The 14261-nt window shown below is 53.9% G+C and overlaps 1 protein-coding gene across 1 annotated transcript; it reads right to left on the bottom strand.

Annotated features, from left to right (window-relative positions):
* Positions 1–2071: 2071 nt before the first annotated feature.
* Positions 2072–13474, bottom strand: LOC133361639 (uncharacterized). Its single transcript, XM_061580615.1, has 2 exons — positions 11227–13474; positions 2072–7415 (listed from the first exon to the last, which is right to left on the bottom strand). The coding sequence occupies exons 1-2, from the start codon at positions 12529–12531 to the stop codon at positions 7401–7403; spliced, it is 1320 nt and encodes a 439-aa protein (XP_061436599.1). The 5' UTR covers positions 12532–13474; the 3' UTR covers positions 2072–7400.
* Between the last annotated feature and the right edge of the window lie 787 nt (positions 13475–14261).

Here is a 14261-nt window from a genome sequence, read left to right as displayed (position 1 = left end):
CTGGGTCTGCCCAATGACATCCTGCCAGCGGGCGTTCGATACTTCACGTGGCCTCAAAGTGCACATAGCCTGGCAAAAGCCTCGTGGTGACATCACCGCCACTTAGTGGCAAATAGCGGTTGTTGTGTGCATGTGTGTGTCAGTCGATGTGTGCGAGTCGATGTAAGTGAAAAGAAAAAAAAATTGCGCATGTAATTCGATGTTTGTAAGTCGATGTATGTGTGTAAGTCCATGTGTCTCTTTTGCTGGGCGACGCCGAGTACTTCCTGATGAAAATGTTTGTGCGTGAGTGGAGAGCGGGAGTGCAACGGTTAGCGTGCTGCGTGATAATCCCAGCGACCTGATTTATATTCCCAAAGAGCCAAGCCACATTTGGCTGTCGCCTGATGAAGCTAGTTGTAATTACTGGCGAAACGTCGTCCTCAGTTTGTAAATGCTGTGGGCTTGGCTCTCCAACACACAACCGGTGTGCTGTACTAGTGACGAATTGGCCACGTTGTTTACATGACAATCCTTACTAATTGGCTGTGTCGGGTGGTGGCGGTTTTAACAACACATTTCTATATTTACACAATCTAACCCAAACAAACTTGTATTATGGATATATATTTGGAGTTTGCGTGTCTCTCTTCCTCCATGTTCGCGTGAAATTTTCTCCGGGTCCTCCGGTGTTTCCCTCCACATTGTCAACATCATCATACATTTTCAAACGTTAAGCCACTTTGTTGTGGACAGGTCGCTTCTGAAAAACAGCGGTATAGCTCAAGTGGGCTCTGCCTGGTAAAATAAAAAAGAACTGTAGAAATAAAATAAAATATTTTCCAAGTAGTGAGCCAGGTGAAGACAAATTCAACTTAAGCAGAGAATTAAAGCAAATGTAATCAGGCGAGGGCAAGAGGCAAGGCCCCGGATGGCTAGGCCCCGCATTGTAATGTTACAACCTGGACATCAATTCCATACTCACTGCTACTCAATTGATATCCCTACCTGAGTAAACAACAACCACCACGATGCGAACTTCTCACCTCGGATCTCAGTGAGTGCGCGCGCAAAGAGGAAGCATCTTGCTATCTCGTGACGTCACGCGGTAGCAGGTGACTTGCGGGGTACAACACACTCCCTTTCCCCAATTAGCGGCGATGTAACTGAATAAATTATATTAACGAGCCACCAGTGACTGGGCGTAACTTTGCCCAAATAAGGATTTTATTGGAACGGAAAAATGGAGTAACCAACAAAATGTGGCGTCACGCTCAAAAGCGTGATGGAGGGGAGGTTGGTTGGGGTGTGAATGCCTACACCTCGCCCAGGTGTCTCACACCGATGAGGTAATGCGTCGTGGTGACGTCAGAGAGCAAGAGAGCGCGGGGATAGAGTCTAAGTTTGTTTAGATTACCTTTCCATTGCTCCCTCTCTTGAACAAAGATATCAGGTTTGTGAATTTTTGGTAGCCCATAAAGTCTTGGTGGTTTTGATGCCCTTGGTTTGATCAGGTATTGCTCTTCCTTGGGATAAACCTGATCAAACCAAGGGCATCAAAACCACCAATACTTTATGGGCTACCAAAAATTCACAAACCTGATGTCCCATTAAGACCCATAGTTAGTACAATAGGCTCTGCCACGCACAAATTATCACAATACGTAACGAACCTCTTCGTTCATCAAAAACTATGAACATCTCGTATATATAATTAAATATATTAAGCTTAATCCTAATGATATTCTAATAAGTTTTGTATGTGACCTCACTGTTCACAAGGGTTCCGGTCAACGAGTTAATTAGATTACACGACACTGGTAACGAACAAAGGTTTAGCCAAAGATATCCCAAGACTAGCTGAACACTGTCTAAAGAACACTTACTTCTTGAAATTAAACATGTTAAAGCGCTGCAAATGAACGGTTACAATGATGCACAAATCAAAACAGGGCATTGAATACCAAAACCAAATCAAATAACAAGAGCATTGAAACTGCCCAAGTAATTAAAAACGATAAAAAATACCATACATTGCGAGAGTAACTGATAAACTAGCCAGATGTTAGGAAAACAAAACATCCGAGTCAGATTTGGCACGGTACATAAAATACAGAATTTAATCTGGTACAAAAGATGTATTACCGAATATATCAACCGAAGGTGTGTACAGGATTAACTACACGTGTGGTTAATATTACGTTGGGCAAACAGGACGAATGATCAGCACGAGACTAAAAGAACATCGGAGAAATATAAAATTCTCCCAAATGCACCTGTCAGCAGTAGCAGAACACACGTGCCAACAAGGACACTCAATTGATTTTGATGTTATTTATACTCTTTGGTTCTTTCGGTAAAGTCACGTTGGTATAAAAATAAATTATAAGTCACGTTTTGATCGCAACACAAGCAATAGTCATCAGGTGGAAAGAAACAGCAGTAGAACTGAACAAACAAGGGCTGCTGCAACAAGAGGCCATATATAGGTTTGAAGTGGGTGTCACCCAAGGATAAGTAGGCAGGATCAGAGATGTAAAGGAGTCCTGTCGCCACACACACAACAGCTGCGTTAAAGGGAGAGATTGGCATGTCAATGTAAACGAGTTTAATGGGAAGATAGCATGTCTGTGTTAGAGGACCGGGCATAGCGCCACCTCGTGGACAACACAAGCTGGGGCGTTGGCTGCTGCAGTGAGAGGCCTGCGTATCAACGCAAGAGAACCACCGTATCGGTGGCCGTGCCAGTGAGACATACAGGCAAAATGGAGCAGTGGTGGCTATGTTAGTGAGACCTTAGTCTGTTAATGTAAAACAACGGCAGGAAAGATGGAAACATCACAGCAAGTTATAACTTTACCTGGTTAATAACATCCTTCCAATGATTGCTCAGTTTGTACCCATCTTCTTGGTTGAAATTGTCTTTATATATCGGATGGCTTCATGGACAAATCTTTGATGGTAGCCCAAAGGTTTGCAGAGTACCTTAGTCTCGGAAAAAAACAATATTGTTTGAACCCACCGCGTTAAAACAGTGATCAACCACGGCAGAGGTATTGGTTCTGCCGTGTTTCAAATCTGTCTTGTGTTCGCGAACACGGTCCGAGACATGTCGTTTCATTTCCCCGATATAACTGCTACCATAGACACAACTTAATCTGTAGACACCAGGGTATTGCATGTCAGGAATGACATCCTTCACAGATGAGATAAAATCATGGATTTTGTGTACTGTGTTGAATCGAACCTGGATCTTGTGTTTGTTCAAGACTTTGGAAATCTTTTTTGTAACACCTGCTATGTATGGCAAAGTGATGGTTTTGATTGGGTCCTCAGATGGTTCTCTCCCCATGGTTGGGTATTCAGCTTTGCAGATTGTGCTGTTTGAATATGTATTCATCTTGAGGGCTTGGTATACGTGCTCCAGCTCACTGGCTATGTGTTGCTGATCGGAGATGGGCCCTATGGTGTAGTGTTTTAATGAGGGAGTTCTTCTGGGCTGGATGGTGGTGGGAATCAGGCTTTAGATAAGAATCTGTGTGGGTGGCTTTCCTGTAGGTAGAATGTCCCAACAAGCCATCAGGTTTCTTCTCGATCATTATTTAAATGCATGCCTACAAAGGGCAGCGTACTTCCATAGGGATTACCATTGGTAGGGCTATTTTAAAAACACAAGAGACAGGAAGAATACGTTCAAAGTACTCGCATAATGCAGCACATGCATAATGTACATTGCCTCAATAATCCCCCCCACATTGTGCAAGACTGCAGAAGGGTGGTCAACACATCTACGCCTCTATATAAGTAACGAAATAAAAGACTTCACAAATCTGTCTGTCGCCTGATGAAGCTAGTTCTAATTACTGGCGAAACGTCGTACTCAGATTGTAAATGTTGTGGCTTGGCTCTCCAACACACCGGTGTGCTGTACTTGTGACCAATTGGCATGTTCTGTTAATGTGACAACCCTTACTCGTTGGCTGTCGGGTGGCGGCGGGTTTAACAACACATTTCTATATTTATGCGATGTAACCCACAAACCTCTATAATGGATGATATTGGACACAAAAGCCTACGTGTTAAACTGCATACAGTGTTGGCACAGTCGGGGACAAAGTCATCTCAGTCAGTCGACCCATGGCACCTGGGTCTGCCCCGTGAACTCCTGCTGGCGGGCGTTTGACACTTCACGTGACCTTAACGTGCACATAGCCTGGTACAAGCGCCGTGGTGACATCACCGCCACTTAGTGGAAAATGGTGGTTATTGTTCTTGTTACTATGTATACACCGTGTATGAGCAGACTGTGTGTACACCTTATTTATACAATTTATACACTGCGTATGTGTACACACTGTGGATGGTCCGAATCAGTCGGGCCGCATTATCTTTTCATCAGCTGCGCATTGCTGCGTGGAAGCTACCTGGTCAATCGCTCCGTACGGAGCGTCGGGTCTTCTCGACCAGTCATGTCCTTCCTTCTACAGGCATGTGAAACGTGGACCCTCTAAATGGAACATCTGCATCGGTTAGAAACATTCAGGCTGGCATGCCTACACTCAGATTGAGGGAAGCCAAGTGGTAGCGCATTCTTTTTATTGCAGAGGTTTAAGGTACAAATCCGATAGGCACCTCTGGCTACTCCAGTAACATTAACCAAAATATGCACCGTCTGCTGAACAGTGGATGTAAAACATACTATTGTGTCATTCAAAACGCATAGGTCATTGCATGTTGCTGTCATTGTCAAAATTTGGGTAATTCCAAATATTATCCAGAAAAAACGTAACGGAGATTACATGCCAATTATCGCCCGCTACTGACAGACTCATGCCCACATGCAGGCTGGTGCAGGGCCATCTTATGCCATACAGAGGCAGCTGCCACGTGGGGTGCTCTTCAAGTGTTTGTGATGAGATATGATAGAAAACTCCGAATTGCTGAGGCAATTAAGCAAGTTTAACACGTCGGCTTCCGCGACCAATATCATCCATAAGAGGTTTTTTGGGTTAGATCGCGTAAAACAAATGCATCATTAAACCCGCCACCACCCGGCACAGCCAATTAGGAAGGTGTGACATGTAAACAGAACATGCCAATTTGTTACTAGTGTCGTCATCGGAGCAGGAGACACGGTTTCTCAGGGGGCACCTTCTTTATTAACACCTTCACAGGTTCGCCATCGCTCTATCCATAGTTATCTAGCCTAGCCTAAACACAACCCTGACTGAATAACACCGATGGCGCTGACCGAGACAGCCAACAACTCTCCGGCCGCGCAATATCTAGCAAAGACGGCAGCGACAAAAGCGACGAAGATGACAGTGACGACGAGAAGAGCCCACTCTCAGAACCGGCATCCCTGAGCTCCCACTCTCAGCTCCTTTTATGCTACCCAGCATGGCCTGGCTCCGCCCTCGTCGCGCCTTTCTTCTCGAACCCACGAGCAGATTCCAGGGGCTCCAGATATGGTCTTCCCTGACCCTTGCCCAGTTCCTCCGCCCTTCCGACACACCCGTGTATATGCTTGCCGGCGTGTACTGTTTCTAAACCCCAGTTGCCGTTGCTGGACAACAGTTGGCTGACATCCAGCAACTGCAACCGGTAGATAGGCAGAGCAACCCCCAACCCCGAGTAACACCACCGACACAAAAAAAACCTTGGTTGTGTAGGGCTGTTACAGAGGGGCTGTTTGTGTAGGGCTGTTTGCATAGGGGCTAACGGATAACAAACACAGTGGGCGGGGACTCCGTGAGCACACGGGGTGGTGCCCGCAACGACGTCCGCACTGGACGGCGTGAGGGGGGTTTCGATCCTCTAGGGGGGTATAAAAAGGGATGAGCCAGAGAGCTCGGGGCTCAGTCTTAGTGTAGTTAAGGGAAGACAGAAGACCGGCCAGATAGGCCCTGGACTCCCCCTGGGACGCCGCCCTTGTAAGGGCAGCGCAGGCTGGAGCCAGTGGTGTGGTCCCGGAACCAGAGGTAGACCTCTGGGATTCCGGGTACCGTAGCCCGACTGACCAGTGTCGGGCCAGACAGCCTCCCCTAGCCCGTTAGCGGAGGACTCGGCTAGGAAGGCTAGCTAGGGGTGAATTCCCAGTGTTATGGGTGAGGGGGCCGATACATCCCTCCAGTGCTGTAAGACATTGTGCAAATAAATACGTGTGCCTTACCACGTTGTCCACGCGTCTTCAAGAGTACTTCATCTGGCGTCAGAAGAACCACCGATGGACACGCGCCAATCAGCTCAAGCCAGAGTACAGCTGAAGTACCCGTCGAGGACGCTTGACAACGGAGTTGAGGCACACGTATATTTATTTAACAAGTTGCCAGTACAGGACAGCACTAGAGGGGGTAGCGGCCCCCTCACCCGTATAACTCAGGGAATACCCCTAGCTATCCATAGCCTATCCCCTGAGTCCTCCACTAAGAGCTAGGGGAGGCTGTCTGGCCCGACACTGGTAATCGGGCTTCGGTACCCGGAGTCCCAGAGCACTGGCTCTGGTTCACGGGACCACGCCGCTGGCTCGGGCCTGATCCCGTGGGGCCCTGATAAGGGCGGCGATCAGGGGGAGTCCAGGGCTCTAGCTACGACGTCTTCCGACTTCTTAGCTTAACTATAACATAACTGCCTAAGCCCATATAACGACCCCTTTTATACCCGACCCTCCTTGAGGGGTGGGGCCCCGGGGGATCGTAACGCCGAACCAGCCCCCCCCAGGGTGTCTGGCTCGGACGTCGCAGAGGGCATCTCCCTGTGCACACACGTAGCCCCGCCTACTGTGTTTCTTCCCCATAGGCTGCCATGCATAACGGCCCTCTATCTAACATCCCTACATCACTCCCCCCCACATAGCTCGCAGCCGTCCCGGCTGCAACAATTTAAACAACGAATCTTTACCCCTTGACCCCCCCCCCGTGTGCCCCATTTTTTCATTAACAGAACGAGATTTGAACAAACAATACTAACAATGCCCCTAAAGGGAGAACAAACCGACGCGCCCCCCCCCCGAATAAATACGAAATCCGTAGAGGCAAGGTATGTACATTTCCCGGAACCCTCAGCGCACACACAACACGCACACAAGACACACACACACCCACAGCCATAATACAACAACGCGCCAAGAGCGCCACGCGACCGCGGCGCCCAGTAACCACAGCACACGAAAGTGTACAAGAAAACGCCAAAAAAAAATAAAAAAAAGTATTTTCTCATTTTCGTTTCGTTTTCAGTTCTTCTTCGCGTTCCAGTGTTTTATAAGAGTCTGCGCATCTTAGCGCGCGTCCTTGCCGCAGGCCCGTCACAAGGGCCAACCTCAGATGGCGGACCACTCGGTGGCCGCGGTCCCATCCGAGGCGAGTCCGCAATTGGAGCGGCGGGACCCTTGGCATCCCCCGTGAGGGACGTGCGCGAGCCCGTCATTCCGGGAGAACCTGGGGGCGGGGCAACCGGCAAGACGTCAGGCGAGATCAACAGAGGCGGACCCTCCGGGTCGGTCGACCCCTCACATGCTTGGCCCTGCGCGTGTGGAGCAGAGCCCCGCACCGCAACGAAGGGTTTTAGTCTAGAGGGGTGAACGAACCACCGGCGCCTCCCCCACTTGATACGAACGCACTGCGGTCGCAAAACCTCGACCACCTCGACGGGGCCCCGCCATGGCCGTACCAGTTTCGAGGAGGTCGCAAGCGGTACCTGGGGACAGTGCAGCCATGCCCTGTCCCCTGGCTTCCACTGCAGCACGTGCGCGCGCGCGAGCCTGAGGCGCTCGTTCGCCTTTTGGCGCATGCGGGAATTGAGCATGGCAGCGTCCCGCGCCTCAGTTAGCTTTTGAAGGTTAAATTTAACGTGCTCGTCCAATTTTATCTTACCTAGAGGCGCGGGGATCTGCAGTTGCGCCCGAACAGGTGGGTCATGTTCGCGACCATACATGAGAAAGAAGGGTGAAAATCCCGTGGCAGCATGGGGGGCCAATCGATATGCTGCCAGGACCCCTTGAATTTGCAAGTCCCAATTGGTCTGTGACTCCGAAACCAGGTGCGACAACATAGACGTGATGGTACGATGCAGACGCTCGACCATCCCGTCAGTTTGTGGGTGATAGGGAGAGGTACGAATCTTTTTTGTACCTAGGAGATCACAGACTTGTTTGAGGAGGTTCCCGGAAAAATTTTTACCCTGGTCGGTCAGCAGCCGCTCCGGAGCACCTTTGTCCATGACGTAGCCTTGGACAAAGGCGTCCACGATGGCTGCTGCCGACTGATTTGCCAGGGGCCAGGCCATAGGCCAGCGTGTGAAGTATTCGACCCCTGTTAGCAAATATCTATTGCCCCTAGGGGTGGCGGGAAACGGCCCCAGGATATCCAACGCCACGAGTTCGTTCACCCTGGAGACTGTGATGGACTGCAACGGCGGGTTCGACTCCCGAGCTGGTGGTTTGCGTTGCGCACACCGGGGGCATGCTGCCAGCAGATCCGTGACATCCCGTGTCATGCCCGGCCAAAAAAAATCCAGCTGGAGCGAGGCGAGGGTCTTTTGGGTACCCAGGTGGAGGAGGCGCTCATGAGCAGCCCACACCACCTTACCCCGTAACCCCTCAGGAACTACCAGCCGGTGACGGTGGGATTTACCGTCCCAATGCATGAGCAAGCCTGCGTGTATTTCCCAATTGTCGGCATCACCCGTCCCGCACCCCCTCTCTCTAGCGCGACGACGCAGCGCGAGGAGGGAGGCGTCCTCCATCTGGAGGCGTCCCCACTCAATCACAGGCAACCCAAGCAGGGAATCCCTTCCCTGTTTCCCGATCTCATCGGGGAGCAATGTGTCAACATCGGCGGCGGCCGCCAGGACTGGAACCGTCATGTCCCCAGCTGGCTTGCAACGCCCCGACCCCAGGAGGCATGCGCATTCGGAGGTGGTGGGCATGCGCGACAGAGCGTCCGCATTTGTGTGGCGAATGCCCTTACGATAGGTGGTGTCAAAATCGAATTCCTGGAGGACCTCCAGCCATCGGGACAATTGTCCCGATGGCTGTTGAACCTTCAGGGCGTACTGCAGTGCCGCATGATCCGTACGGACAGTGAAATGCTGACCGTACAGATATGGGCGGTACTGTTGGATGAAGAAAACAATTGCCAACAGTTCCCTACGGGTGACACAATATTTTTGCTCCGCTGGAGACAACACCCGACTGCCGTACGCAACCACCCGTTCCACGCCATCAACCACCTGGGAAAGCACGCCTCCGATACCTGTGTTGCTCGCGTCGGTGTCGAGCAAAAATGGCCTCGAAAAATCGGGGTAAATCAAAGGAGGAGCCCTCACCAATGCATCCCGAAGGGAGCAGAAAGCTACTTCCTCATCCCGACCCCAGTGGAACCGAACCCCTTTTGATGTCAAAGCATGTAGAGGTTTGGCAATTGTAGCAAAATTAGGGACGAACCGTCGGTAATATGAAGCGAAGCCAATAAAACTCCTCACCTCTCCCACCGAGGTCGGAATTGGCCAGGAGCTGACACACTGCGTTTTGGCGGGATCGGTAGCAATACCCGAGCGCCCCACGATGTGCCCCAAATAACGCACTGACTCGCGAAACAAATAGCATTTTTGGGGCTTAAATTTCAAATTAGCAGCCCGCATCCTTTGGAAAACCGCCCGCAGCCTCTGGAGATGTTCGTCAAAGGTTCTTCCAAAAACAATCACGTCGTCCAAATAAATCAGGCACGATTCCCATTGCAATCCAGCCAAAACCAATTCCATCAATCGCTGGAAGGTTGCCGGCGCTGAGTGTAAGCCCATCGGCAACCGGTTGAATTGGAACAGGCCGTGCGGTGTACGGAAAGCGGTTTTAGGTTTCGAGTCATCGTCCAGAGGAAGCTGCCAGAATCCCGAAAGTAAATCTAGCGTGGAGAAGAATCGCGCTCCCGCCAAGGCGTCCAGCGATTCGTCCATCCGTGGGAGCGGGTATGCGTCGGCAACCGAAACCTTATTAAGGCGACGGAAATCTACGCAAAACCGCAACGAGCCATCCTGTTTCTTAACCAGGACAATCGGTGCTCCCCAAGGGCTGGTAGAGGGAGAGATAATGTCGGCGGCTAACATGTCATTTACAGCCGATTTGACATGTTCCTTTTCGGCGGGACTCAACCGAAAAGGATTTTGGCGAATAGGCGCGCTGTCACCCGTGTCAATATGGTGACGCAGCAGGTGAGTACAACCCAAATCGTATTTATTCCGACTGAAAACGTCGGAAAATTCCTTTAGCAGCGATCTAAGCCGTTGGCGCTCTAAATTGGACAGGTTCGTCGATCCCGCACAAAGCGCGTCGAGCCACCCTTCATCGCCGTCCGAATGCGGGTGCGTCCGAGCAGCAGTGTCAATGTGGTTCACGGCAGGTTCCTCGCAGGGCACCGGCGTCGCGTGAGCGAGCACAGTCCCTTGGGGAACCACTACTGTCTGCGACCCGACATTGAGGACCGCGATGAAGGGATCCTCGTCCCCCCTTACGATGGTCTGGGCCGGAATTAAATGAGGCCCATTAACCCCGGCCCTAGACGGCCCCAGCACAACACCCTGATCCCCAACACCCTTAGCGAAGGGCCTACGAAGTTTAAGAGGTACCAGCATTTGTGCCCCCGGCGGCACACGCACTGTTTTTACGACGAACGCCGGTACCGTCGCAAACGCCGTCCGAGTCGCTACAGGGGAAGGCAGGAACGCCATACGTCGCCCCGACGGAAGCTCAATGCATCCTTGGTCGATCAAAATACGAATTGGCATCCTGCCCAAGAAGTCCGTCCCCAGCAGGCACGGAACCGCCAGCGAGGAGGAGACAAAAATCGGCCCCGACAATTTGATGTCCCCGATAGAAATTTGCGCTCGAATCTGTCCCACGATGCCGAGGGAGCCCCCGTTAGCGGCATAGAAAGGGACATTAACCGGTAGCAGAGGACGGCTCTGCACCGGTAGGATATTGTAAATTAGTTCCGAAATAATTGTCGCCGATGCCCCTGTATCGACTATGATGCGTACCTCCACCCCATCAATGTAACCGACCACGGCCGACGATCCCGACGCCGCGGCCACCACGCGATGGGCCAACACGGACCACCGCTCGGGCTCGATTTGAGTCCCCGCAGTGATCCGCGCCGGTCCATCGCAGCGCCCCACCGGCCCCCCGTTCGTTACGGTGCGAGAGTGTGCGACAGGTGGGTGCGTTGGCCAAACATGTGAGGTGCCGCGACTCGCCGGATCATGGTGCTGGAGCTTGGGAGGAGGAAGAGGAGGGCCGGCGTCCCGTCGAGGCGTCGTCCCCCGCTGTCGAGGAGAACGGCACCCCGAGGCGACATGGCCCCGGATGCCGCAGTTGAAGCACCGCGGGAGCGCCGATGGAGACGATGGACGGTCGAACCGCCTCGCCCCGTCACGACCCGGCCGCGCCCCCGTCGTCTGTTGCCGTCGATGGTCGACGGCATAAAGTTCTTCTGACGGAAGGGTGGCTGCAGCCACCGCACGCCCAGCCGATGCCCTGTTTGCCTTTCGCCGCTGCTGCAGAAGATTGGCGTGGAGGAGTCGCGCAGCCTGGAGGGAGGTCATTTCTGCATCCCCTTGTGCGATGACGACGATGTCGAGGTCGTCCGCCAAGAGGAGGATCTTCTCCGCGACCATTGCGTCCACGCCGTCGTCGTCCATGCGGGGAAAGGCCGTTTTTGCCAGCGCCAGAAGACTTGTCCGGAAAGCCAGAGGCGACTCTTTTTCACCCCGCCTGCGGTCGTAGAACTGCTGACGGCATTCGGCCGAAGGTCCATAGACCCCGGCCAGCAGCTGTAGCGCCATTGGTAGTGTAGCCCGCTTTTCTTTTGGCGCCGACGTGAGTGCGGCGAGCGCGTCCCCGTCGAGGAGCGCCGGTAGCGCGCAAAGGGCCTCCTCGTCGGACCACCGCGCCATCTCCTGATGGGCAAGGAAGCGTCGCCGGAAGCCGCCCCAGTCACCCTCCGCACCGATGAATTCTTTCAGCGGGGGCAGTCTTTGGTGAAGCGCAGCGGTCGATGTAGACTCCCGCAGGTTGCTTTCACCTCCCTTTGGCGGTGCCTCGGCGCGACTGGCCGATGGCATCGCCTGTCGCGGCAGCGATGACGCATCCTTCGGCTGTGATGACGCTGCAGCCCCGGCGACGGCGATGTCGGAGCCGATGTCTAAGCTGGCCACGCCCCGAACAGCCGCGGCGTCCATGGCGGGAAATTCAAAATTTGAAGTCGCTGAAATGGCGGGAAAGTGCTCCGGCCGCCGGTTCTCCTCGCCCTGCGGTGGACCACCAGCCCCCAACCGCGTAATGCCTTCCAGTGTGGCGGCAGCGGCATAAAGTAGCTCCGCCAACCGTTCGTGAGCCAGTCGTAGTGCATCCGGCTGCGGCCCCTCTCCATGCTGACGTCCCGGTGAGAAGGCGCCAGGCTCCGGCTGCACCCCATCTTGTTGCTCTGTCTCGGGCTCGGCGATTTCCGCGGCGTCCTCCTCTCGTGGTACCCTGGTCCGAGCTGTATGGCGCGTTTCCATTTTTACCACTTCTGACGCCAGATGAAGTACCCGTCGAGGACGCTTGACAACGGAGTTGAGGCACACGTATATTTATTTAACAAGTTGCCAGTACAGGACAGCACTAGAGGGGGTAGCGGCCCCCTCACCCGTATAACTCAGGGAATACCCCTAGCTATCCATAGCCTATCCCCTGAGTCCTCCACTAAGAGCTAGGGGAGGCTGTCTGGCCCGACACTGGTAATCGGGCTTCGGTACCCGGAGTCCCAGAGCACTGGCTCTGGTTCACGGGACCACGCCGCTGGCTCGGGCCTGATCCCGTGGGGCCCTGATAAGGGCGGCGATCAGGGGGAGTCCAGGGCTCTAGCTACGACGTCTTCCGACTTCTTAGCTTAACTATAACATAACTGCCTAAGCCCATATAACGACCCCTTTTATACCCGACCCTCCTTGAGGGGTGGGGCCCCGGGGGATCGTAACGCCGAACCAGCCCCCCCCAGGGTGTCTGGCTCGGACGTCGCAGAGGGCATCTCCCTGTGCACACACGTAGCCCCGCCTACTGTGTTTCTTCCCCATAGGCTGCCATGCATAACGGCCCTCTATCTAACATCCCTACACAGCAAATGGAAGACGCCGCCGAAATTGTCGAGCCCGAGATGGCTCAACAGGACAACGTGCAGCCGGGGCCGGACGCGTTCTTACCGGAACGTCGGCAGGAAGAGGAGCCGCGGACAGACGAGCTGAGGCTGGCTCACGAGAGACTGGCTGAATTGCTCTACGCCGCTGCCGCTACGCTGGAAAACATCACACGGCTGGGGGCTGGTGGTCCACCGCGGGGCGAGGGGAGCCGGCGTCCGGAGCACCTTCCCGCCATTTCGGAAGATTCAAATTTTGAATTTCCCGCCATCGACGCGGCGACCGCTAGGGGCGTGGCCAACCTCAACCTGGGGTCCGACATCGGCCGTGCTGGGGCTGCCGCATCAACGACGGAGGAGGGCGCGTCATCAAGGCTGCGACAGGCGATTCCATCTGCCGTTCGCGCCGAGACACAGCCGAGTCGGGGAGACAGCAGCCCACGGGACTCCACGGCAACCGCTGCGCTGCACCAAAGGCTGCCCCCGCTTAAAGAATTCGTGGGCGCAGAGGGCGACTGGGGCGGCTTTCAAAGACGCTTCCTCGCCCACCAAGAAATGGCCAAATGGACAGACGCTGAAGCTCTCAGCGCCCTGCCGGCGCTCCTCGACGGCGACGCGCTTGCCGCCCTAACATCGGCGCCGAAGGAAAGGCGCTCTACGCTGCCGATGGCGCTGCAGCTGCTGGCCGGAGTCTACGGGCCTTCCGCGGAGTGTAGGCAGCAGTTCTACGATCGCCAGCGGGGCGCGAAGGAGTCGCCGCTGGCTTACAGAACAAGCCTCCTGGCATTGGCCAAGACAGCCTTTCCTCGCATGGACGAGGACGGGGTCGACGCCATGGTAACTGAGAAAATCCTCCTGCTAGCAGACGACCTGGACATCGCCGTCGTGGCACAGGAGGATTCTGAGATGACTTCTCTACAAGCGGCGCGACTCCTCCACGCAAACTTGCTGTCGCAGCGGAGGAAGGCCAGCAGGGCAGCGGCTGGGCATGCGGTGGCGGCAGCCACCCTTCCGGCGGAGGAGGTCTTCGCCGTCAACCATCGTCGGCAGCAGGGGTCGGGAGCGCGGCCGGCCCGGGATGGGTCGAGCCGCTTCGACCGCCAGTCATCGCCGCCG

Source organism: Lethenteron reissneri, unplaced genomic scaffold (genome assembly GCF_015708825.2).
Source record: "Lethenteron reissneri isolate LAM-NWPU_2019-01 unplaced genomic scaffold, ASM1570882v1 scaffold_116, whole genome shotgun sequence".
Classification (NCBI taxonomy): Eukaryota; Metazoa; Chordata; class Hyperoartia; order Petromyzontiformes; family Petromyzontidae; genus Lethenteron; species Lethenteron reissneri.
Note: the sequence above shows the minus strand (reverse complement) of the source record. Positions and strands in the feature narration are given on the sequence as shown.

Bases quoted from the DNA above. Each gene is read 5' to 3' on its own strand.
- LOC133361639 (XM_061580615.1), bottom strand. From the start codon at position 12,531: ATGGAAACGCGCCATACAGCTCGGACCAGGGTACCACGAGAGGAGGAC.